General features: G+C 35.9%; 1 protein-coding gene and 1 long non-coding RNA gene across 4 annotated transcripts; both read right to left on the bottom strand.

Annotated features, from left to right (window-relative positions):
* Window positions 1-470: 470 nt before the first annotated feature.
* LOC123540904 (uncharacterized) lies at window positions 471-25,434 on the bottom strand. Of its 3 annotated transcripts, none has more exons than XM_053527217.1 (3): window positions 12,998-13,318; window positions 11,420-11,491; window positions 471-1,129 (listed from the first exon to the last, which is right to left on the bottom strand). In XM_053527217.1, exons 1-3 carry the CDS (start codon window positions 13,248-13,250, stop codon window positions 636-638), a joined length of 819 nt encoding a protein of 272 aa, XP_053383192.1. In that variant the 5' UTR covers window positions 13,251-13,318; the 3' UTR covers window positions 471-635. The 3 variants fall into 3 exon arrangements, with proteins under 3 accessions (XP_053383192.1, XP_053383191.1, XP_045182164.2); XM_053527216.1 differs by lacking the exon at window positions 12,998-13,318 and adding an exon at window positions 25,085-25,434 and having other exon boundaries at window positions 490-1,129; XM_045326229.2 differs by lacking the exons at window positions 471-1,129; window positions 11,420-11,491; window positions 12,998-13,318 and adding exons at window positions 17,964-18,487; window positions 21,757-21,828; window positions 25,085-25,424.
* LOC128549750 (uncharacterized) lies at window positions 7,186-9,428 on the bottom strand. The gene is made up of 2 exons (XR_008367910.1): window positions 7,941-9,428; window positions 7,186-7,619 (listed from the first exon to the last, which is right to left on the bottom strand). It is a non-coding gene; the product is annotated as an uncharacterized LOC128549750 (long non-coding RNA).
* Window positions 25,435-26,363: the final 929 nt, after the last annotated feature.

Here is a 26,363-nt window from a genome sequence, read left to right as displayed (position 1 = left end):
TTTATTTTCAGGTCTGCATCTCGTAAGATATCAGAAGCCGTCTGACTTGGCCACATCGCTCGGAAGTCCGAAGTACTAGAAAAAACCGGCATCTGCTACCTAAGCTGTAAGATCAATATACGAAACTGGTACTCAGTCATGTATTACAATTAATAATGAGCTATTTATAGGAACAACAAAGGGCAATAATTCAAAAAAAAAATGTAGGTCCACAAAATGGGATCTACCAAAAAATATAGAGTAATGCATGTTTAACCCCTAAATTAGCTTAAATCATCCACATACATTCCTTTTTCGAATAAACCACCAATAAAGCTTATATCTGACATAAAGTTCTATAAAAATGATATTTAAACTGTTGTTGTTACCAAATCTGAAATGTTCTAATGAATTGAAACAGCCCATGTTGTTATTAAGATATTAAATAAATTGATGGTATACATTAGTGTTTTATTTTCAGCGTATTCTTAAAGAAATATATGAAAATTATAGGTGGCCGATTATAAATGTCTATGAGTGTAGTTATGTGTTGGTATAAAAGCGACTCTGCAAAATTTGTGTATTATTATGCTTATTATAACATATCATAACAAAAATAGTTATTTAACAACTCCACGGATCTTTATTTTCATCGACTATTTTGTGCATACAACGCATGTAAGCTCTCTTCCGTTGATATAGGGCGGACACTCCAAGCTTTTCCCACAAGACGCTTCAACAAAGTATAGAAGACTCTCGTCATCATTGTTTTTTCCTCCAACGAGAGACTCCGGTCTGTCATCAAGACAAATGAAATCTGATTCGTGGGTAGCCGTTTCGTATTCACTAACAAGATACCCGCTGTATTCCTTGGTCCAGCCACTGTAACACTCATTCCTCCCGGGAATCATAAGGCTCGAACTCCGGCGACTGTGGCAAACTGCACACACTGCATCATCGTTGTAAACATCATGGCCGAAAAATTTGGCAGCACCATCAGCGCGGTGAGCAAAAAAATCGTACTCAACTCCTTTTATTTTTACGTAACTGGTGATGGATTCATCGTAGTAACTCCACAGGGGATCAGGAGATAAACACAGGAAATTTGAGCCGCCTCCACTGCTGGCGTATGCAGTGCTTGCCATATAACCTGGAATAAATAATTTTCGTTGATATGCTTTATAAATCAAGTTTTGACATCCAAGATTACTCCTCAAAATATGCATTAATAAAGGAAGTAAATATTAATACTATCTATGTTAACCCTATATTCTTTTAGGTATAGAAAAGACGCAATGGCTTTCCCAAAGAAGATTATAACATTTGTCTTATTTTCAAACTTCAAACTTTCTTTTTTTCTGACAGAAAAGGCAAAGTCAAATTTCAGAATATTTGTCACGCGTGTATCTTTTCTACACACAATTCTTATCACAGTTCTTTATCCGCTTTAACGTAAATTCATACATATACTAAAGCACATTGATCACTGTTGAGAGGGCCGGTGGCCTCTACAATTACTTTCAAATACGCTAAATTATTCAATAACCAAACGAAAATATTAAACCTCAATTTATACTTTAAATTTAAAACTTTCCTACTTTTGCATTCTTCTAACTGATTCAATAATGATTAATATAAATCGTCAACAACCTGCAGTTTTTGGAATTACGTTTGAACGTAAACAAAGAAAGAAGGTGAGTTTATTTTTTACTTTCTGTAACAAATTTAAGATCTTTCTTATTTCAACAAACGGGCAATGTAGTTCCACTCGGAAATTACAGCAGTTATACAGATGTTATACCTTTAATGTATGTGAGCGAAAGCATTTCTTGATGTGAGAACTTTTGAAAGTTTTGGAATAGAACCGGTTCCAACCAAAAGAGGACATGTGTCTATATATTTCGCCCTAATTTACACAAATTAAAGATTTCAAAGTCACCATACCGATCTGCTATAGTTCTGGTCATGAACGCCACCTCGGAAGTACCTTTGGCTCTTTTTTTCAACTCGCCTCCAAAAAGAGTAGGAGCCTGCGTTTACAGGCCGTGAAAAAGATTTATCTTGAATTTGTCAGTTTCGCTTGACTGCCGTCACATTTGTGGAGCTATATCTTTTATTTTTCTAAACATAAGATTTGCATTTGTAAGTCAAGTGGAACATGGTCTTTCTGCACTAAAATAGTATTATGTTTTTATACGTAAATGCTATAACTTAAGAAGAAAGAACCCAGCATAAATGGCCATGTTTCTTTTCGAATAAACAAACGGAGAATATATGTTTGAAAAAGGTGAGAAAAACAATTTGGCCTAAAATGTCAACAGTTAGGCGACTGGGTAACCAAAACGTGGCTTATACTGTTTGTTTGTTTTTGTTTGTTTTGGGTTTAACGCCGTTTTTCAACAGTATTTCAGTCATATAACGGCGGGCAGTTAACCTAACCAATGTTCCTGGATTCTGTACCAGTACAAACCTGTTCCCCACAAGTAACTGCCAAGGTGGAGGACTAATGATTTCAGACACAATGTCGTTTATCAAATAGTAACGGAGAATATACGCCCCGCCCAAGGATCGAACTCGCGACCCCGCGATCCGTAGACCAACGTTCTTACCTACTGAGCTAAGCGGGCGGGCTGGCTTATACTGTAAATGCAATACAACCTATATAACGTACATTGTAAAATCATCTGTGGAAGACTGTTTTAATACGAGACTTCAACGAGGAAACAAATAAAAGAATGAATTACAATTAACATTCCCCTACATACTAAACAAGGAAATTCATTGATGCAAGCATCAAAGACGCCGCCAAGTGTTGTGCCTGAAGTACATTTATTGCAATATGATAAATCACCTAATCATTACTTTACTACTCTGCCTGGTTACAAATTATCAACATTAGCACATAATACAATATATGTTATAAACTGTTAAAAATATGAAGAATAAACATAATAGAAAAGTATTCAATGACATTGACATTGCGAGTAGGTGGTCCCTTTACATACAAAATTAAAGTAATTATTCCTCATTCACTGATGAAGTTTCATGGACCTTAGTCACCTACATTATAGATTTCAGAATGCAGATTATACACAGCATTTTACTGTTTCCGTTGCCAAAACAACTAAAATTTTGTCCGAGAAAAGAATGATATAACATGAATAATCTTTATATTGTCCCTATTCACAAAGCAAATGTCATGAATCTTTCCTATATGCTTTTGAAATATCATAGAATTCATTTTTTTTTCGGACGAACGGTAAACTTGAAGTCCTCGTTGAACCGTAAGGTTACTAGGAATATGTCAGTGTCTAGATTCAAATCTAATATTACAAGAAATTTAGCAAGCATAATAACCCACTGCCAAAGTGTAGAAAATGTTTTAATGAAAATCATTTTTTTTAAGTTAGACAGGAATGGACAGATACAAAAACAAACTATCTATAAAAGCAAAAAGAAGAACAAGAAAAAAAAGAAACAAGTAACAAGATATAATACAACCAGCGCAACTGACTAGTCACATAAAATTAATGAAAATATAAATTCAACATGGAAATCTATTTGAAAGTCACTGATGCTTTGATAAGTTATGGTCCCGTGGCTTTTGATATTTCGATCTAACCACATTTTAAAGAAGTATTAACTTGTCACTGTGTCAGAATAATTTGTATATTTAATATATTGATAACGTAACACATAAGCACAGACAGTGCTTGACTCCCTTTTCATGTTGCCATTGCTATATTTTTTGTTGAATTGCTGTTATTAATAGAATTTGGGTCATTTATGGTTGATTTGGGTTCATTATATGGATAGCTGGGTGCCAGCTTCGCACATTATGTCATATACAAAAGTTAAAGGGAACCAGATATTTGATAGAGCAAGGGCGCTTTTGTTTGTAACAAACTCAGTTCGGTTTCAAACCGGTTTGCCAAACTTTCGATTTGTTTTGTAAAACTGGTTTTGATCTGGAAAAGGTTTGTGTCATTTGTTTTAAAAAACCGCTAACCGGTTTGTCAAACCGACCAAACTGCCTCCGGAGGCGGTTTGTTCGGTTTGTTGTATCCGAAATTTATTGCAGTTCGAGAAAAAATGGCGGACCGTCTGGACCAAAATGGAAATGAGTAAGGAAAAAAAAAGAATTTGTTAATTTCATGAGAAAACCCGTGGTAATCTTTATGCTCAGCCGAATTCATTTGTCAATAATTACTTCTGAAAACATTCTCTTTGATTGGCATGTATACATCGTTATAATCAGTTTCTCTTAACATGGTCGAAATATTCCATTCATTTCGTTCCAAGATTATTCGACCTCCGACAGTCCAAAATCCAATTACTGTTATAGTATAAAGTTTTAATTTATAGTAAATGTGTCTGTTTCTGAAGGATAACATACAAATGCAATATTTTGTATTTAAATAAATGTCTCTGTTGCTAAGCAAGGGATCACTTCTTGTAGTGTAAAGAAACACACTTACTTTTGTAAGAATTCTAGGTTCAAGTCCTAGCAAGAAGCCCTATGCACATTGACATAACTTTATATGCACATAAACATCATTAGTATATAAATACATAATTATGCAAAGCAGTTCCCTAGTCTGACTAAATTTTAAGAGCAAAATGAGTATTTTTTTTATTTTCATGCATACAACTATTCATATCAATAAAATTTTAATTTCCAATTAAATTTTCATTTTTAGCTCACCTGACTGAAAGTAGGTGAAACTTTTAGTATGGTCTTTTGTCCGTCGTCCGTCCGTCCACAATTGAGCTTGTGTTCAGGATAGCGCGTTCATTTCTTATTTGATTTGAACCAAACTTGCAAATAACTTGTATTTCTATTAGATCTCGGTTACTTTCGAAAACCAGCCATATTGCAAGATAGGTCTTGGAGTTATGCCAGGGCCCACGCTGCCGTTCGCCACTTGAGCCATTTGGCGAATTTGCGATGAAAGTGGCGAAGAAAAATCGCGAGTGGCGAAAATGAAAAAATCATCGTAATTTGGACCGCCATTTTGTTTCAGACGTTCTAAATCGTAACCTCCGAGAAATTTTGTTAAAAAACAGTTGACTGGTTCCGATAATTTACCTTATAAAAATAACTTATTTTGAGATAGTACTACCCAGTCTGCGTTCACTTTACATTTAACAATGTGTAATGTGCAATGTGTAATAAACATCTTGACACGCGAGAAGATGCAATTTTCAATCAGTTAGCAACCAATTATCGGGTAAGAATAATCGTTTTGTTTTGTTGTCATTACGGCAGATTAAATGTTTGATGCCTTTAATTTCCATGGATCAAATAATTGATAAACAAATCGGCAAAATAATGAACGGTTTGATGATTTTTTTAACGTTGTAGCCACCGTCAGATCTTAGTAAGTAATTAGTAAAGGTGTTTGCCATGTTTTTTTAATGTCTTTAAAAGTTAGGAGTGGATTTGAAATGTAATTCTGTATTGGTTTTACCAAAGTTACCAACACAGAAGATAATACTGTAAAGGTAGATTTCTCGGAAGCACAGAACACAAAAAACACAACCCCAGAGCCATGCATTTACATAGTAGGCCCACAACAAAAAGAAGCTGTAATGGAAAAATATTTCAGATGGATTGATTCAAACATCCAACAACATTTTAAAATACAAAACTTGCTTTAGAGGTATACCCACTTTCATTCAAAAGTCCCCCTATATAGCTAGAATATCATTTGTTTATGGTAAGTGAAAAAAATTTCAACGCGCTGCGGGAAGGGAAACCTCTCCAGCACCCTCCCCACCGTTCCCGAAAAAAAAAAAGGTGGCTCCTACTTTTTTCAGCCCAGTGTGGGCCCTGTATGCCCCCTGAAATGGCTAAAATCTGCACAATTGAGCTTGTGTTCATGATAGCGCTTTCATTTCTCATTTGATTTGAACCAAACTTGCACATAACTTGTATCTCTATTAGATCTCGGTTACTTTCGAAAACCAGCCATATTGCACGATGGGTCTTGGAGTTATGCCCCCTGAAATGGCTAAAATTGCAGATTTTAGCCTTGTGTTCACGATAGCGCTTTTATTTATTTTTGCATGTTCACCAAACTTGTTTAACTCACCTAACCGAATTTCTAGAAAATTTGTTCAAATTATGGCCCCAGTGTCAAAATTGGCCCCGCCCCAGGGATTACTTGTTTTTTACATAGACTTGTATAGGAAAATCTTTAAAAAAAATTGTCTGAAACTACAATGGCTAGAGTTAAGATATTTGGTGTGTAGTATTGTCTAGTGGACCTCTACCAAGAATATACAAATCGTGGCCCTGCAGTCAAAATTAGCCCCACCCTCGGGACTGCTTGTTTTTACATAGATTATTCAAATCATGGCCCTGGAGTCAAAATTGGCCCCGCCCCAGGGGCTACTTGTTTTACATAGAATTATAGAGGGAAATCTTGAAAATTCTTTTTGTCTGAAACTACAACGGCTAGAGTTTAGATATTTGGTGTATGTCATTATCTAGTTGACCTCTACCAAGATTCTTCAAATCATGGCCCTGGAGTCAAGATTGTCCCCGCCCCAGGGATACTTGTTTTTACATAGACTTATATAGGAAAAACTCTTGATTTCAAAAATTCATAAAAAATAGAAGACATGATATTTGAACCTGGAGAAAAAAAAAACGTATTATGATTTTCATCAAGGATTGCTTTGGTCGAGATGTTGAGGGTGTGAGCCCAACCGGGTTGGCCGAGCCTATATTGCACCATTATCTCCTGTGAAACTGCTGAGCCAAATTTAAGGAAACTTTACAGGAATGATCCTTGGGTGGTCCTCTACCAAAATTGTTCAAATAACATTTTCAGTCATTAACTTGTTCTCCTACAACCATAGTGCATCATTGGCTTGTCAGGTGAGCGACCAGGGCCACTTGGCCCTCTTGTTTTTTATCCCTGACAAGATATTAATTGAAAATAACTTGACTGACAGCTCTAGGACCTGTTAACAAAAGCAGAAAAATGGCCGCAAAACACTGCAAAGTCATACATACTTGTGGAGGACTAATTTTCATGGATTTCATAGTTGTGTAATTAATTTCTAACAAGCCATAAATACCATCGTTTTTATCTTCAAAAGGTGAATTCTATAAAATCGTGTCCTCATGAAATAACCATTTCAATATAGACAAAGCAGTTATCAACAACAAAAATAAAAATGACTATTAAGTCTGTAAAAAGAGCTGATCCTTGTTGTCAAATGTTGTACAATTTATTACAATGCTAACTTCGAAAACAAGTTTGCACAAGTTTGTTTCAATTGATAATGCATTGTCTCATTAGTGATGGTGACTTTCCCCTTGTGACTCACATGTTCTGTTGGTTGTTCTGACTGAGCTCCTAACTTAGCCAGTTTGTCTGCCTCTTCATTGCCTGCAAGTCCACAATGGGATGGAATCCACTGAAGTGCTACTTTGCAGGTTATACTCAGGTGCTGCATTCTCCTGGCTAGCTGCGGAGCTTTATTGTTGATAAGAGCTTCCATGACAGACAGTGCATCTGTAAGAAAGACGACTGAGGAACTTTCTTCTGCCGAGTTTTCAATCATTGAGACGGCCTTCATGAGTGCGTCAGTCTCTGCCTTGAAATTGCTGTAGTGTTTTCCTGTGGCTGCGTTTAGTGTAGAGAAATTTCAATTCACCGAAATACATATAACTATATACATAAGTATCAATTATGTTTAATAATGTATATCCATGGTTTCTCCCCCACCTAATACAGTGACATAAAAGTTCAAAGTATTAAGTATTATCTGATCAAGTCAGGGGTGTCATTGGATGCCATCCGGATTTTGAATATACAATGCGTCATCAGAAAAAAATGTCAGAGGTTAAATATGTCAACCATTTTTGAAGAATCTTAATTAATATTTATTTAAACATGTTTTTGTGAGGTAAGATACACTCGCTGGCCTAAAATACAACTGCTTACTTAAATCAGTCCAGCACCAGAGTCAGAGTATATGTGCTTTGCTTGAACCTTGAGTAGTATAACGTCATCTATTTTTGCACATTAACTACATCACAACTGTCAAACTTTGCTGAGTGTGTCTAAAACAAGGAAACAGCAATGATTTCAATTTAGGAGTTATCCCTGTTACAAAACACTTAATCTCTAATTTTCATCAAATTGAAATAAAAAAAAAAGTCTGCTGGATAGTGGATACAGTTATATGATTACATCTCAGTCTTAGTCTTTGTGGCCGGATGGTTAGGGTAGCTGATATTAATTTATTTGTCCTTCACTGCAGTGTGCTCGGAACCTTGCTCAGGGTGTAGAATTCTTTCATGTGTGGATTTTTAAGTAATCCAGCTGACTTAACGGACAGTGGCTTTACCTAGCTGCCCGCCCATGCCTTAAATAATGCACTGAAAGTTGACATATGATCTATAATTCTGTCAGTCTGACATTAAACTTAACAAAAACTATCATTTGTATTCACTCAATTGGTCTAATGTTCTCGAGTGCAAAAGGAAGTGACTCAACTGTCTATGCCATAATTAGCCTTGCTATGTTAAATTGTGGCGGCACGTGAGGAGTAGTAATAGTAGTACATGTTATTTAATATGTTTGGCTCTTAGATACAAAATCTGTCATTTATCTCCATTTAGAATAAATCTGTATCTGTATGTTTTACAGTGTAGGGCCTGTTACAGCTTCGCACACTGGAGGGAGGTGCTTAATCGTGAAGAAGGGCAGACTTGAAGCCCTCTGTTGTCTGCGCGGACCACCCTATCGTCCAGGTGGTTCCATTCAATTATAGTTTTCACAAAAAATGAGTTTTTCAATTGCTCAGATTTACAATGCTTAACACTAAAACCTCTGGTATTGTTTATTACTTGGTTTTCAACAATGTTTGACACTTGGAAATCACTATATGATTTTGCTCTGATTTGTCTTTTACGAGTTACAGTTTGTAGGTAATCCGAAGGGTGTATAGCTGGCACCAGACCCCCGGCCACTTTGTAGAGAAACACAAGTCGACTGGTTCTTCTACGATCCTGAAGTGGAGTTAGTTTGAAAGATTCCAACATGTTTGTGACCGATCCTTTTTCTCTAGACCTGTAGTCGCCGGTAATAAATCTCGCTGCCTGACGCTGGATACGTTCTAACTTATTAATATCGCCTTCTAAGTAAGGGTCCCAAACGAATGCACTATATTCGAGAGTTGATCGTATTAAAGCTAAGTAGGCACTTTTCTGCATTCTGATGGACAGTGGCGAAAATTTCTACGGAGTAGAGCCAAGGTTGAATTTGCCTTTTTTGTAATTTTATCAATGTGCTTAGTCCATAAAATAAATTTAATCACTATTTTTCTAGATTCGTCATTTTGTTCATACAAACCGCCTGTTTGTTCAAGAACTCATTTTAACCGAAACCAGTTTAAGTTTATCATTATTTTTTATCCAAACCAAAACCTAAAACCCAAACCGGATTTTTGCAAACAAAAGCGCCCCAAGTACTCGTTGTAAAATGTTATGTTTAAATTTGGACCAATCAGAAACAAGTTCTAAAAATAGCACGTCTGCTGGGGTATAAATAGGTAGATGGATGACAGAGAGCTCATTCGGTATCCAGCGGTTGAAGAAGACACATCGAGGATTCAACTAATAATTTATCCCAGTACCTTGAGAAGGAGACTATTGCAGTTACCCTGTCAGGGCGGATAAATTATTAAAAAGAAGACTTTGGAAGTTCTTAGACTAAAGAAGAGTAGCAGAATTTCGATAAGGTTTCGAGCTATAGGGACAGTTCATAGGAGTTTTACCTTAAAGGTAATTGAATGCTATAGACGATAGCATATATAGGCTGAGCATCGGGAAGCTGAGACAGAGACCCAGAGTTTGGTAATCTACTGAGATAGTAGGAGAGTTCCAGCTTATAGACGGTTCAGCATTATTGGCGAAGTACAGCCAAGGCATCGGAGATAATACCTATATGGTAGTTGAATGCTACATATGATAGCATATAGGCGCTGAGCATCCAGGAGTCAGGGCAATCATATAGAGTTTGAGAGGACAGAAGCCGAGCATCTATGCGATAGGACTCGTATGTTGTTGATTCAAAGACATTGTCTGACGGGAACTTCAACAAAAAGACCAGTCAAGTATAGAGTCTCCAGCCTATAGGAGTTTGAGCTAAATGGAAATTGTTAGTTTGAAATATTTATTGATTTGCTTGATCCCTGAAATTGTCTAGCTCATAATTAAAATCATTTACGAATCATTGGTACACGAATCATTTAGGCAAGGTAGCCAGAGGAAAATTCTATATCTGAGATATTTGGTCTCACCAGCTTTATGTTTTAACAAAGGACATTCTACATCGTTTGTCAGCTAGTCTAAGACATAGTCACCTTAGCGATTGGACCCAAACCATTGTTCAAGATACTAAAGGCGTAGGCACTTCCCTGGATCATATAACCAGTATGCTGACACACTGACAAATGATGGCCCTTTATTGCACACCTTAGTTGACAGTGAATATCTGTAAACAATGAGTATATGACACATAAGCAAAAAAAAAAAAAAATGGAAATGAAAGTCAAAGGTTAGAATCAAGATGAGTTTATAAAATATTTAGAAATATTCTGACCAGTTGAACATGTGGTCACAAATGGGAAACTCTATGCTTCAAAGTTAAGGTAACCATAACAATTATATAAATATACAACTGTTTAAGGAATCTGCAAAAATGTGTGCACTCTGAAATTACATCAATGTACCTATCAACAAAGAAAATAAGACAAAAGGTTAAAAATAAGTTAACAGTGGCTCTTCCTACGTTCATTTCAACATATATATGCTTATTGATTCCTTTATTTAATTTGTTAATACATTTTTTCAAGGAATTTTATGCAGGCAAAGTGTAATTTTCCGTATTTTTATTTTTTAATACATGTATTCTCTGAAAGGTTATTGTAAAATACATGACCGCAATTCACGCGTTGCAGTATGGTATATCTGCGGTGTGTTCTATATATATAAAATGCGATAGGTAAATAGGTCATGCTTAGGTCAGAAATAGAAAACTTGACTTACAGAGTAACCTCCTTTATCAATAAATCGGATCAACATTTTGACGAAATTGTAAATAAAAAAATATTTTCTGCTCTACAAATAAGGAGAGGAAAGACAGGTAACATAGTTTTATATTAATAAATTGCATTACATATATTTTTTTATGTTTTCTTTTTGCCATTTTTTGTTTATTCACTAAAATCTATTGTGCAATATCGTGGGTCCTTTTACAAACTATTCACTGTGTTCAGTTTATCATTCCGAAACTATTCACTACCATCTTTACAGGGTCCAAAATAAAAGTGTATCCCATATACTCGACGCCGCCTCCTGGCGGCGTCGAACAAATGAACAGTGGTCACTAATCTCACTTTGTATCAAAACATTTACCATGGTAAACAATGTCCGTATCGTTGCTTGGGCATGTTGTGCGACCCCACCTGACATATGTTGAGCTGTATTCTGCAAATACGAGAGTGCAGTAAATTAGAACGGAAGAAACCTTAATTCAGTATCTGAATATTGTTAAATCATCGAATACAGATATGCTCAATATAATTAATACTTTAAAATGTACCTTGAATAGACTGTGGAAATTCATTGATACAAAAAGTAAAAGCAACATATTATATATATATATCAAAAGCATTTTTAAGAACTTCGTCACCTTATCTCATTTTGAAGTGAACTGAAAAGTCAGTAACGGTAATTTCAATATGTGTAGAAGTTAAATGGACATGCCTCCAAATGAAAATTACAATTTCATTTTTTAACGAATAGGAATTGATATTAGATAAAAACTAGAATGTGTCTGTAGGACACAGGGTGTGCCCCACTGGTACAGTTGTCACAATTAAGGGGCAATAATTCAAATGTTTGCAGTCTTAAGGGGATATAGCCTCAACAAACATTTTATATAAAGGATTCATTATTCTAGGCCATATACTTTTTGAGCTATGAGCATCACCAACAAAAATCCACAATTTTGGTTATTTCAAGGGCCGTAACTCTGTAATAAGCGCTAAGATTCTCAAGAAGAATGCCAAGTGTACAAGGTCACATCATGATAAAGACTCATGCAAGGTTTTATGAATTTACATCAAATATTTTTTGAGCTAGACACGTCATTAGGTGAAAATGTGCATTTTTGACTATTTCAGAGGCCATAACATTTAAAATACGGGGTGGAGCCTGACGAAAAATAGGAGGTGCGCAAGTTCATATCATGATAAAGACTCATGAGAGGTTTAATCAGTTTATATGACATACTTTTTGAGGTAGGCTTGTCACAATGTGAAAATGAGCATTTTTGACAATATCAGGGGCCATAACTCTAGAAATAGGAATGGAGCCAGAAGAAACATAGGAGGTGCGCAAGTTCATATCACGATAAAGACTCATGCAAGGTTTCATCAATTTATATGAAAGGCGCGTCACAAGGTGAAAATGTGCATTTTTAACTATTTCAGGGCATCATAACTATTTCATGTGCATTATTTAACTATTTAAATGTTGAAATAGAGCGCGGAGCCATGCGAAAAATAGAAGGTGCGCAAGTTCATATCATGATAAAGACTCAGACAAGGTTTCATAAATTTATATCAAATACTTTTTGAGCTAAGCGCGTCACAAACTTCGGACGGACGGCCTCACGCACGGACGGACGCACGGAGAAGACAAAATCTATATGCCTCCACCACGATAAGGAAGTATTGCCTAAGTAGATAGTAGTGTCAAATATTGTGACACGCTTTTATGTGTTGTCTACATATTGTATTCATAGAAAGAGTTTTATAGATAAAAAACTCATAAGATGCACATAATCACTTTTTGCAATAACTAACTACTGAAAACATTTTCTAAATTGCGGAAATTTGACATAAATCTGGAGGCAGCAGTAGCTTTAAGTATTTACAAAGAACACGCTATTGTGACTTTTGTTGACAATACATGTTACATTTACCTTACCTTTAAGATTTTGAAGAGCTTGTTTCAATGTTTCAATTTCTTTAACTTTCTCGTTTAAAACTTCAATTTCTTTATCCTTTTCAGCAACCGTTTTTGTCAGGTTTTCGATGTGCTGTGCTTGATCGTCAATCCTTTTATTCACTCTGGCAAATTCCTGGCTTATGTCTATTTCGCTGTGTAAAATTAATCGTTTTTCGCTTTGGGAGTTCCCATTTCCAGAGAACAATAAAAACAACGCTATCACCTTATACATTTTGAAATAATTGTCAAGCCAAAGATCTAAATTCGCTTTATCTGTTGCATGTAACAAAATTGTCGACAAAAACTTGAAGAAATTATCTTGATAAGTACTAGAATAACGACTACAATGCACTGAGCTTTCAAATTTGTTTTATCAGTGACCTATTCATATGGCATAAATTCTATGGAAGATGATAGGTTCCCATCTCATTATAAATTTATATTTTGATATGTTTCACTGCGTGATCTATGAGCTGCCGAATACAATATATAACTTGGCAGGGATGAAAACTGTTACAACTGTCACGGCTATTGCTGGCTCGCCTCGGCGAGCAGGTATTGCGTTAGGAATTTAGTGAGAAAACAACATGAACACACCTAGAACTCCGAATGTTCCGAAAATTAGGACCAACCTAGATTCCAGCTTCATCGTATCAATAAAAAAAGAAAGGAAAAAACCGGAGACCAAATATTACGTTTTGCATAGTAACCAGTAGAAGCATAAATTTACCCCCATGTTTGGCGGCCATAAGTATAGTAACCCAAATATGTCTTTGAAACGAAAAGAGACGTCATAAGATCAAAGCACTGAAGGTACTGATCGGGAGCCACGGTTAATGCATACTGCACTTGAACTCGATTGAGTCACACATGCAACAGAAAATGTTCTAATTTAGGACACAAGTGCTAGATAAACATGGCATAAGTAACATTACTAATTTGTGATTATGAGCCAATAGGCAGTACAGAACTAAGTTAACTCGGGCTCTTTTCGTTTCGTTTCGCGTATTTCGGTTTTTAGACTAACACTCTACACTGAAGTTTCCCGGGAAGAAATAGGCCCCACACAATCCAGAGAATGCAAGACAAATTGTTGAAACAACCAAAATTATAAAGCCTTCATGGGTAAGTGATAATGGTACGACCAGTAAGATATACGAGGGGACTATGTCACCAGGGTTATCCTTATTTTACGGACAGGTTTGCTGGTAGGCAACGCACTGTTATTGCGTTGGTAGCTCTTTGCTTTGCTGTCATTCAACGGGGAACAGTTTGTGCATATGATGTGCATATGTCCACATCTTACCTGATAAAAAGAACGAACCGAGCCGCTTTCTAGCTTTTTAAAAAGCTAACCTTGTTATCGCATTACAACGGGCTGTATTCCAATAGAAGTAAGCTTCGGAGAGTTTGTTTGTTTGTTTGTTTGTTTTGAGTTTAACGCCGTTTTCCAATAGTATTTCAGATATGTAACGGCGGACAGTTAACCTAATCAGTGCACATGTTCCTGGATTCCGTACCAGTATAAACCTGTTCATCGCAAATAATTGACAAAATCCCCACATGAATCAGAGGTGGAGGACGAATGATTTCAGACACAGCTTCTTTTATCAAATCGTCACGGAAAAGTTACGCCTCGCCCGGGGATCGAACTCATGACGCCGCGATCCGTTGATCTGCGCTCTCTCTACTGAGCTAAGCGGGCGGGCAAAGCTTCGGACAAAGTTTTATATATGCGATACCTACATGTATTGTAATTCTGTTTTTCTAAATATGTATGTAAACAAATAGCGCTATAACTAAACTACGATCAAAATCACCATATAATTATATTATTATATGAATTCTTATATTTAATTCGCCGGTCTATAGTGTATGCTACACGCCCGGTCTATATCCAAAAGTGTTACCTTGGTTAAAAAGTTAAATAATGAATAGAAATATAACTGTGTAAATTAATTTCTGATCACATGTCCTTTTGGAAATCAGGCAATAGCTTTGACTATACACCGACAAGCCATTCAATAAGTGTATACAATATTACGCTAGCTGGTGATATCTATTCTCTAAGTTGCTACGCAATGCATCATTGTTCAGTGTCATAATTTAACGGTAATGCGTCTTAACTTGACAAAAAAATTGTCAAAATTGTCAACGGTCGAAATTCGACATCAATGAATGAGTAGTTTAATTTCAATCAAATCTAAAATTGTTTAGGTACTTCTATATATAAAAATCTCTTTATATCCAATATAAACAGTATGAAAGTACATGTATGGGCTCATCTGAAACAAAAGGTTATATCTACATGTATACCGATGGCATAGTAATTTACTGCATGCCTTTACTTAACATCTTTTTACTTATAGTATAACATAAATAATGCTGTTTATAATATAGTTTACTATCATAACACAACGTTTGGAGCAAAATTTGAATTTCCTTATTGACTAGGATAATATACGATTTAGTCCAACCGGGAAATGACGCCATTTACCTCTTTTTCGACGAGTTTTACCAGGTGCACATGTGTTTTCATCTGTAATACAGTTTGGTAATCTTACTACAGTTACTTGAGTTGGCCAATGATGTGGACATATTTTAATTCTAAGACCAGGTAGCTTGGCATTTTGTTTTACTTTAGGCTTTGGTAGCTTTTCTTTGAGACTTTGGTAGTCTTTTACCAGACACTTTGGGTTCTGATAGCCTGAGTAACTTCTATTTGTTTTCAATACGCAACGTGCCTGTCCGTGTAGACATTCATAACCTTTACATATTTTTAAATAAAAACATAAGTATACTTTTGATTCAAATAAAATAAAATAAGATTAATCAATACCAAAGAGGTTTAATTGGAGTCCATACCGATTATTTGCCAAATGTAGTTTGTTACATTGCTACTCCCCGCACAATGCAAACACATGCATGTAAAAAGGAAATGACGCAACACAAGCGTCCATTTTGACAGGTCACGTGATATTTCATTTGTAAACACCGGCTGGAATGTCACGCAAATTCAAAGTTGGATGATGGAAGTACGAAAGATATATGTTAAAATATGATATTCTTACTTATTTTCGCCATTTTGCTTATACCAATCAGGCATTAACTTCAAAAGTCCTAAAATTAGTTTAAAGAGCACCCAAAGTTTTGACAGCTGCCGTCTGCTTTGAAGTTAAGTTTACCTTATTCCCAGATATACCAGGTAGAGATGGGTAAAGTTACACCTGAAAATTTGATGTATCATCCATATTGTACCACAGGATATTGGTGTTGGCTTTTCCGCATGGCCAATAATAAAAAAGTTACAAAATAAGCTATTTATAGGAACAACAAAGAGAAATAATTCTGAAAAAAAAATGTAAGTCCACCAAAATGGGATCTACCAAAAAAGACCAACGCATGTCAAAGTTATGGCCTAAGATGTTATATGCCCTTTGACCCTTAAGTGAGACCTTGACCTCTGAGATATGGGCTGGGGTTCGCCTGTGACACTCCATCTCATTGAGGCAAACATTTATGCCAAATAAAAACAATACTGTTGACCCGTAATTGTGACATTGACCTGGGTCTAGGAGTTGCGCGCAAAACCCCGTCTCATTGAGGCAAACATTTATGCCAAAGAAAAAGATTGCTTTATGCATGGCAAAGTGACAACCCGGACAAGCTCTAAAATGACCTTTTACCCCTAAGTGTGACATTGACCTTTGAGATAGAGGCCTGGGGTTTGCGTACGACACCCCGTGTCATGGAGGTGAAATAAAAAATGATCGCTCCATACTGCCCGGTCAAGCTCTGAAATGACCTTTAACCCCTAAATTAGCTTAAATCATCCACAGACATTCCTCTTTAGAATAAAGCATCAATAAAGCTTATATCTGACATGAAGTGGCCTTTACTAGACGGGAAATGGATCGATTTGAAAATATAAAACTTACGACCACTCTATCGATACTTATTTTAGCATAAACCGTATCAACTCGTACCCATTGCTCATTGTACGAGAAAATTATGTCTTTTTTTCTAGTATTGGACATTTCAAAGTCATACTGTTAAACAACTGATAAAATAGCTTTTGTGCTTCTTTTTTCGTTATAAAACTTTTTCAGTCAATTACAATGAACAGTACTGTTCCGCAAGTGAAGCCTGCAGCATGCAAAATCATATGAAGTTAGTTATTCAAAACGTTATGTACATACACTGTATCCGAACTTATGAATATTTGTGTATTTTTGGAAATTTGTTACCAATAGCTTGTGCCGTTTTTCTTATTGTAAGTAACAAATAAGAAAGGAATTCTTCATTTAATTTAGAAATGAACCTCTGGACGGATATCAATAACACATCATAAATGTGATTAGTATAAAGCCTAATTGTTCATGTTTTTGGCGCGTCTTGCTCAGATAATTTTTGCTTAGTTCCGGTCCCTTAAATGTCATTTTTATAGACTTTGTACGAGCTACTCCTCCTACACTATTGGTAGGATTTGACTGACATTTCTGATGATCATAGTGCGTATATTACGGACTATATGATTAAAAGAAAATGTCCATTGACTTTCAACAGTATTCAAGTTATGTAACGGCGGGCAGTTAACCTAACCAGTGTTCCTGGATTCTGTACAAGTACAAACCTGTTCTCCACAAGTAACTGCCGGCTTCCCCACATTAATCAGAGGTGGAGGACGAATGATATCAGACACAAAGTCTTTCATCAAATCGTCACGGAGAACATACGCCCCGCCCGGGGATCGAACTCATGACCCCGCGATCCGTAGATCTGCGCTCTCCCTATTGAGCTTAGCGGGCGGGCTCTTTAGCAAAATAAAATGAATCAGGAGACATAGGCTTTTCATCAAAACACCCATCTAGTTATGTGTTGGTGTAAAAGCTCATTTGTACATTATTATGCTTGTTATAACATATCATAACAAAAATAGTTATCAAACAACTCAACGGATCTTTATTTTCATCGACTATTTTGTGCATACAACGCATGTAAGCTCTCTTCCGTTGATATAAGGCGGACACTCCAAGCTTTTCCCACAAGATGCTTCAACAAAGTATAGAAGACTCTCGTCATCATCGTTTTTTCCACCAACGACAGACTCCGGTCTGTCATCAAGACAAATGAAATCCGATTCGTGGGTAGCCGTATCATATTCACTAACAAGATACCCGCTGTACTCCTTTGTCCAACCACTGTAACACTCATTCCTCCCGGGAATCATAAGGCTCGAACTCCGGCGACTGTGGCAAACTGCACACACTGCGTCATCGTTGTAAACATCATGACCGAAAAATTTGGCAGCACCATCAGCGTGGTGAGCATAAAATTCGTACTCAACTCCTTTTATAGTTGCCAAACTGGTGATGGATTCATCGTAGTAGCTCCACTGGGGATCAGGAGATAAACACAGGAAATTTGAGCCGCCTCCACTGCTGGCGTATGCAGTGCTTGCCATATAACCTGAAATAAATGATTTTCGTTGATATGCTTTATCAATTAAGTTTTGACATCCAAGATTACTCCTCAAAATAAGCATTAATAAAGGATGTAAATATTAATACTATCACGATATGTTAACCTTGTATTGTTATAGCTATAGAAAAGACGCAATGGCTTTCCCGAAGAAGATTATAACATTTGTCTTACTTTCAAACTTCAAACTTTTTTTTCTGACAGACAAAGCATAGTCAAACAGAATATTTGCCACACGTGTATCTTTTCTACACACATACTTCTTATCACAGTTCTATAACCACTAACGTAAATTTATACATATAGCCTATTTTAAGAGCTCAGTAGGTAGAGCGTCGGTCTACGGATCGCGGGGTCGCGAGTTCGATCCTCGGGCTAGGCGTATGTTCTCCGTGACTATTTGATAAACGACATTGTGTCTGAAATCATTAGTCCTCCACCTCTGATTCATGTGGGGAAGTTGACAGTTACTTGCGGAGAACAGGTTTGTACTGGTACAGAATCCAGGAACACTGGTTAGGTTAACTGCTCGCCGTTACATGACTGAAATACTGTTGAAAAACGGCGTTAAACCCAAAACAAACAAACAAACACTGTTAAGAACGCCGGTGGCCTCTACAATTACTTTCAAATACAATGAATTATTCAATAACCAAATGTAAATACTAAACCTCAATTTATACTTTAAATTTACAACTTTCCTTCTTTTGCATTCCTCTAATTGATTAAATAATGATTAATATAAATCGTCAACAACCTGCAGTTTTTGGAATTACGTTTGACGATGCGACGTATATAAAAACAACTGAGCGTTGTGACTGCGCAAGCAATAAAAACATGGCCTGTAAACGCTGGCTACTACTCTTTTTAGAGGGGAGTTGAAAAAAAGAGCCAATGACACTTCCGAGGTGGCGCTTATGACCGAAACTATAGCAGAAATGTAAACAAAGACAGAGGGTCAGTGAGTTAATTTTTTACTCTCTATAACAAATTTTAGACCTTCTTTCAACAAACGGGCAGTGTTGTTCCACTCAGAAATGGTTATAAAAATGCACATTTACACACTAACTTTTGCCCATATATAGCTTTCAGAGGGGACATTTGGTGTAATCAAAGCGTTAGTGTGAAATTTGCTTGCTAATTATAGTAAAAATATATAAGATAGGACAAAAACAAGCTCAAAAACTATATGTCGCGACATCAATTTTGGAGGAAAATTGACGCAGAGACATGCGTTACTGAAAATGCCATAAAACCTTGAAAAGAGATTTTATTAAGCTGAAACTTGGTATTTTTTCATGCAGATGTGTTACTGGTACTATTCAAATGAAATTGAGACTATTACAGAAAGCTAGTTTTTCTTATAAGCCTTACTATAGTAAAGGAACCAGCGTGGGAGCCATCTGGCCTGATCGCGTAATGGCGGACAGGTTTTTGAACACTAGATTTTCACTTGGCATGACCACTGAGGTCAAAATTAAAGCTGGTTTCTGTTTAAATTTCATTGTGGATGTATTTTTGACAATTTGGTAAAAAAATGAGAGAGGAGGTTGTATTTGGTGAAGTGAAACTCAATTTTAGTATGAGTAGTACTTCCAGGTCACAGCAGTGTGATTTTGATGTGATTTTACAGTAAGAAAATGCGACAAGAGAAATCTCTCTTAGAAGATACATGACCCTTACATTTCTCTTCATTTTATGTCAGTTTTATCATATCTCTTTAAAATGAGGTAACGATTTGTTCTCTGAAATGGGTCTAGCTATGTTTGGTAGCCCTTTAAAAATGTCAGTTTTGTATAGAATATACAGGGAATACTATTTAGGCGTGCGTGACCTTAAATGAAATTCTACTGCAGTAAAAATGAATGTACTCCATGATCCCAAAGGACAAGAAAATATAACAAGGGGACAGATTGTCGCCACACGACACTTAAAAACTGCTGTTGAGGTACCTAATATAATCTGTAAAAAGAAGGCCATCAATAAGACTTTTAGTAAAACTTCAGCTTGACATAACACCGAACAAAGCAAATATTGAAAACAGAGTAATTAAAAAAATAAATGATATGTATAATCATCTCGATTACCACTTCTGAATTTAATTCTAAAATCTGTTGGCCATGAAAACTGTTCTCGAATGGGAAAGTCCCTTACATTGATATATCGTATACAACTAATGACCCTATGTTCGAACGCCATTAGACATGTTACAATAGTGAAAAGGAGTCCAAATATCTGTTAATACAGTTGAGAAAAAACGGAGAGTTTGTTGACAACTGAAAAGTAATCAACACCCTGAAATTTAATGTGCATTGGCCCCACCTCTGCAGCGCTATCTCATCCTCTTAGTCACAAATGCACACATACGGATAAAAATAGACCATACAGTATTAATACATTCGTTTCAACAAGATCGGTATGGTGACTTTGAAATTTTTAATTTGTGTAAATTAGGGCGAACTATATAGACAAGTCCTCTTTTGGCTTGAACCGGTTCTATTCCAAAACATTCAAAAGTTCTCACATCAAGAAATGCTTTCGCTCTACAAATCGACCGTCATACATTAAAGTATAACATCTGTATGACTGCTGTAATTTCCGAGTGGAACTACATTGCCCGTTTGTTGAAATAAGGTCTTAAATTTGTTACAGAAAGTAAAAAATAAACTCACCTTCTTCCTTTATTTACGTTTCTGCTATAGTTCTGATCATGAACGCCACCTCGGAAGTACCTTTGGCTCTTTTTTTTTTAACTCACCTCCAAAAAGAGTAGGAGCTTGCGTTTACAGGCCGTAAAAAGATTTATCTTGAATTTGTCAGTTTCGCTTGACTGCCGTCACATTTGTGGAGCTATATCTTCTAAACATAAGCTTTGCATTTGCATGTTAAGCGGAACATGGTCTTTCGAAGATCTGCACTAAAATAGTAGTATTTTTTTACACGTAAATGCTATAACTTATCAAGAAAGAACCCATCATAAATGGCCATGTTTCTTTTCGAATAAACAAATGGAGAATATATGTTTGAAAAAGGTAAAAAAGGCGATTGGGTAACCAAAACGTGCCAAAAAAGTGTAAAGTACAATACACCCTATATAACATACATTGTTAAATCATCTGTGGAAGACTGTTTTTAATACGAGACTTCAACGAGGAAACAAATAAAAGAATGAATTACAATTAACATTCCCCTACATTCTAAACAAATGAACAGTGATCATTAATCTCACTTTGTATCAAAACATTTCATGGTTTTACCATGGTAAACAAGGTCCGTATCGTTGCTTGGGCATGTTGTGCGACCCCACCTGACGTATGTTGAACTTGATTCTGCAAATACGAGAGTGCAATAAAATTACAACGGAAAAAACATTAATTCAGTATCTGAATACTGTTAAATCATCGAATACAGATATGCTCAATATATTAAATACTTTGGTTTAAAATGTACCTTGAATAGACTGTGGAAATTCATTGATACAAAAAGTAAAAGCAACATATTATATATCGATCAAAAGCATTTTTAAGAACTTCGTCACCCTATCTCATTTTAAAGTGAACTGAAAAGCCAGTCACGGTAATTTCAATTTGTGTAGAAGTTTTAAATGGACATGTCTCCAAATGAAAATTACAATTTCATTTTTTAACGAATAGGAATTGATATTAGATAAAAACTAGAATGTGTCTTTAGGGCACAGGGTGTGCCCCCACTGGTACATTTGTCCACAATTAAGGGGCAATAATTCAAATGTTTGCAGTCTTAAGGGGATACGCCTGAACAAACATTTTATATAAAGGATTCATTATTCTAGGCCATATACTTTTGGAGCTATGAATATCAAAAACAGAAAATCCATTATTTTGGTTATTTCAAGGGCCGTAATTCTGTAATAAGCGCTAAGATTCCCAAGAAGAATGCCAAGTCTGCATGGTCACATCATGATAAATGAAATCTGAAAAGTAGATACCTCGGGAGCACTGAAAACAAGGCAAACAGTGAAAATTGCAGACTTGGTTTGATTGAGTCTGTTCATGAGCAGTAATGGAAAATGCAACACTGCCCACACCCCCTAGCACCGGCTTTAGCAGTATTCAATCTTCAAATCTAAATGAGTTGAAATCAATGATCCCGAAGATCATGCAAGGTTTCATGAATTTACATCAAATACTTTTTGAGCTAGGCACGTCATTAGGTGAAAATGTGCATTTTTGACTATTTCAGGGGCCATAACTTTTAAAATACGGGGTGGAGTCAGACGAAAAATAAAAGGTGCGCAAGTTTATATCACGATAAAGACTCATGCAAAGTTTCATCAGTTTATATCATATACTTTTTGAGCTAGGCGCGTCACAAGGTGAAAATGTGCATTTTTGACTATTTCAGGGGCCATAACTGTGGAAATAGGAGGCGGAGGCAGACGATAAATAGGAGGTGCGCAAGTTCATATCATGATAAAGACTCATGCGAGGTTTGATCAATTTATATGAAATACGTTTTGAGCTAGGCGCGTCATAATGCGAAAATGTGCATTTTTGACTATTTCAGGGGCCATAACTCTAGAAACAGGGATGGAGCCAGACGAAAAATAGGAGGTGTGCAAGTTCATATCATGATAAAGACTCAGGCAAGGTTTCATCAATTTATATCAAATACATTTTGAGCTAGGCGCATCACAAACTCCGGACGGACGGACGGCCGCACGCACGTACGGACAAGACCAAATCTATATGCCCCCACCACTCATGGGGGTGGGGGAGGGGGGGGGGGCACAAAAACGATAAAGAAGTATTGCTTAAGTAGATAGTAGTGCCAAGTATCGTGACACGCATTTATGAGTTGTCTACAAGTAACATATTGTATTCATAGAAAGAGTTTTAGATAAAAAAACTCAAAAAAAAAAAAAAAAAAAAAAAAAATGCACATAATCGCTTTATATTTCCTTTTGATTGCAATAACTAACTACTGAAAACATTTTCTAAATTGCGAAAATTTGACATTAATCATGTACCTTTAAATATTTACAAAGACACACTATTGTGACTTTTGTTTAAGGAGGTAGGTTACCTTGTTACCAGGGTAAATTCAAATTAGTTGAACCGCAGTGACTTTTTGTATTTCGTGTAATTTAATGTTTTAACTGCTACAATCTCTGTTCCGTTTATCTCTGTCCCTTCAAGTACAATTTTTATAAGGTTTGAAGTACATGACCCTCTTAAGGTATTTTATATAGAAAGAAGAAGGAAAATACGGATATTTAACACTTTTCAGTGTATTTTGGTTTCTTTGTTATCCGTAGAAGTCTGCATAATTAATAGTTTTACTAGTATGCGCATTAGCTTTCTAATAAAAGCTTAAAATGTATATGTCGCGGGGCTCGTGTTTCCATGGTAACGCATTTTCTCTCATTTTTCAACAATTATGTATGAAAACGGGTTTTTCGACGGCTTCAGTGCCATTCTGTTATTGACCAACATGGAATATTTGGGTAATATGATTAGCAAAATACCAAGAACTTTACATAGTACTATGTTTTTCTTAAAGTTTAAAGTAACCATGGCAACAGAGATGTTTAAAATAGCTTATATGTTGCTTTTTATCGTAATTTCTTATAAAAAAATATTATATAAAATTATCTTTCTTCTTAATGTAGCTTTAAAACATCTTATTTCTAACGTTAGTAATATTTTCGTATGAATTGCAGTTAATTTAACAAATTTCACAGCTTAAAATACTTACAGCAGTGCCCGTCGTCTGACATTTTTATTGTAAAACCGTTCTGCATGCTGCTATTATTCTCATGGATATTGTTGAAATGAAAATAAAAAGCCGAAGTTGTGTTCCTTAAATAGACCAGTGTCAACGCTTTTGAATTTTACAATTAGACATATAGGTCACGGGCCTCGTTTCCATGGTAACATCAATTTAATTCAAGACACCACATTTTTTTACTGAAATTTGAACAATTTTAGAGCTTAGTTTTAGTATGTAAGTAACAAATTATCAACGGAAACTGGGAAATAGGTATAACAAATCAAACTGCCCAATTTTTATTTGTAAATGACCGTAATAAGTTACCTTTCAGCCAACTATATTCCAAATCACAACAGTTACCATCATCCATTTTCTTACATTCCGCATAACATTTCAATATAATTACATAAAAGAAGCAAAATATTGATCATTTTTCAGAGCAAAAGACTAATAAAAAGTATTTCAGCAAATAATGGCTGTTTAAAAATAGTTCAAATAAAGAAAAAGCACAGAAGAACGTACTTTCAAAATGAAAGTTATTAATTTTGCGCGGTAACTGGCACGTAACGTCATGACGTCAATGACGTCATTTTAAGGCAACAATGTTTTGAAGCGTTTCTGCGGCAATTCATTCATTATATCTGCATTATTAAACCATTAAACATGAGATCGGAGGCAGGTTGAAGTTTTATTTCCAGAAGAATGGATATACAAACACATTTAGTTTGTCGTAAACGTCGTCGTAAATCGTCACGTTAGCTTCCGGTTGGACATGCGCACTTACAAATATCAAGGTAACCTACCTCCTTAAAATACTTCTCACATTTATCTTACCTTTAAGATTTTGAAGAGATTGTTGCAATGTTTCAATTTTCTTAACTTTCTCTTTCAAAACTTCAATTTCTTTATCCTTTTCAGCAACCGTTTTTGTCAAGTTTTCAATGTGCTGTGCTTGATCGTCAATCCTTTTGTTCACTCTGGCAAATTCCTGGCTTATGTCCATTTCGCTGTGTAAAATTAATCGTTTTTCGCTTTGGGAGTTTCCAATTCCAAAGAACAAGAAAAACAACGCTATCACCCTACACATTTTGAAATAATTGTCAAGCCAAAGATCTAAATTCGCTTTATCTGTTGCATGTAACTAAAGTGTCGACAAAAACTTGAAGAAATTATCTGATAAGTATTAGAACAACGACTACAAAGCACTAAGCTTTCAACTTTGTTTTATCAGTGACCTATTCATAAGGCTGACATTCTATGGAAGATGATAAGTTCCCATCTCATTATGAATTTATATTTTGATATGTTTAACTGCGTGATCTATGAGCTACCGAATATGATATAAAACTTGGCAGGGATGAAAACTGTCACAACTGTCACGGCTATTTATCGCATTACAACGGGCTGTACATATTCTAGTACACAAAGAACCCAGGGAGGGCTTGGTATTAAATCAATCCTATGACATCGAAAAGAGCCCGTCCATATCAACAGACTAGTTTTTGTAGTCAGTTCCACCCCTCATTCCATATCATTTTATCTAATTTAAGTTCAGTTATAACGTCGTTTCACATTTTCTAAATAACTATTGTTATCTGACTTATAGTATTACTCAGTTAGTATCTTCATTGTAAAGTGGAGTTGTCAAATCGAACAGACTGTGGTAGTACATAATTATATCAAAAAGGGACCTCTGTGGCCGAGTGGTTAATGCCGCTGATTTGGAATCACTTGCCCCTTACGGGGCTCAAAACCTCGTTCCAAGTGAAGAATTCTCCATATGAGGGCGCCATCCAGCAGGCTTATAGAATGTCAGTGGTTTTACCCAGATGCCCTCCCATGCCTGAGAAAAAATGCCCGGAGGGGCCACTGTCGTCTTCCCCCGTCATTAAAAACTGGAAAAGTCGCTGTATGACGTAAATTGTGTCCTTTCGACTCTAAACCAAATACGGACAAGAAAAAATGTTTCCGTACATCAATTCATAAACAAGTTACATACTTGAAAGAAGATATTTACACATTGTGAATTCCTGATATAGACCTAAATTAAGGCTTTAATGGTTGCAGACGTTTTTGCGATCATTATTATTCTAGAAACAGTGTTTGTTTTGAA

The sequence above is a fragment of the Mercenaria mercenaria genome, chromosome 16 (genome assembly GCF_021730395.1).
Source record: "Mercenaria mercenaria strain notata chromosome 16, MADL_Memer_1, whole genome shotgun sequence".
NCBI lineage: Eukaryota > Metazoa > Mollusca > Bivalvia > Venerida > Veneridae > Mercenaria > Mercenaria mercenaria.
The sequence above is the reverse complement of the archived record's forward strand: the minus strand, read 5'-3'. Positions and strand labels throughout refer to the sequence as shown.

What these genes read in the sequence shown, in the direction of transcription:
- LOC123540904 (XM_053527216.1), bottom strand. Translation starts at nt 25,337, where the DNA reads ATGTGTAGGGTGATAGCGTTGTTTTTCTTGTTCTTTGGAATTGGAAAC. An exon ending in ATCTCTTCAAAATCTTAAAG is followed by an intron (nt 11,492 to 25,084) that starts GTAAGATAAATG and finishes TCGTATTTGCAG; the next exon opens with AATACAGCTCAACATATGTC. An exon ending in TACGGACATTGTTTACCATG is followed by an intron (nt 1,130 to 11,419) that starts GTAAATGTTTTG and finishes TATTTATTCCAG; the next exon opens with GTTATATGGCAAGCACTGCA.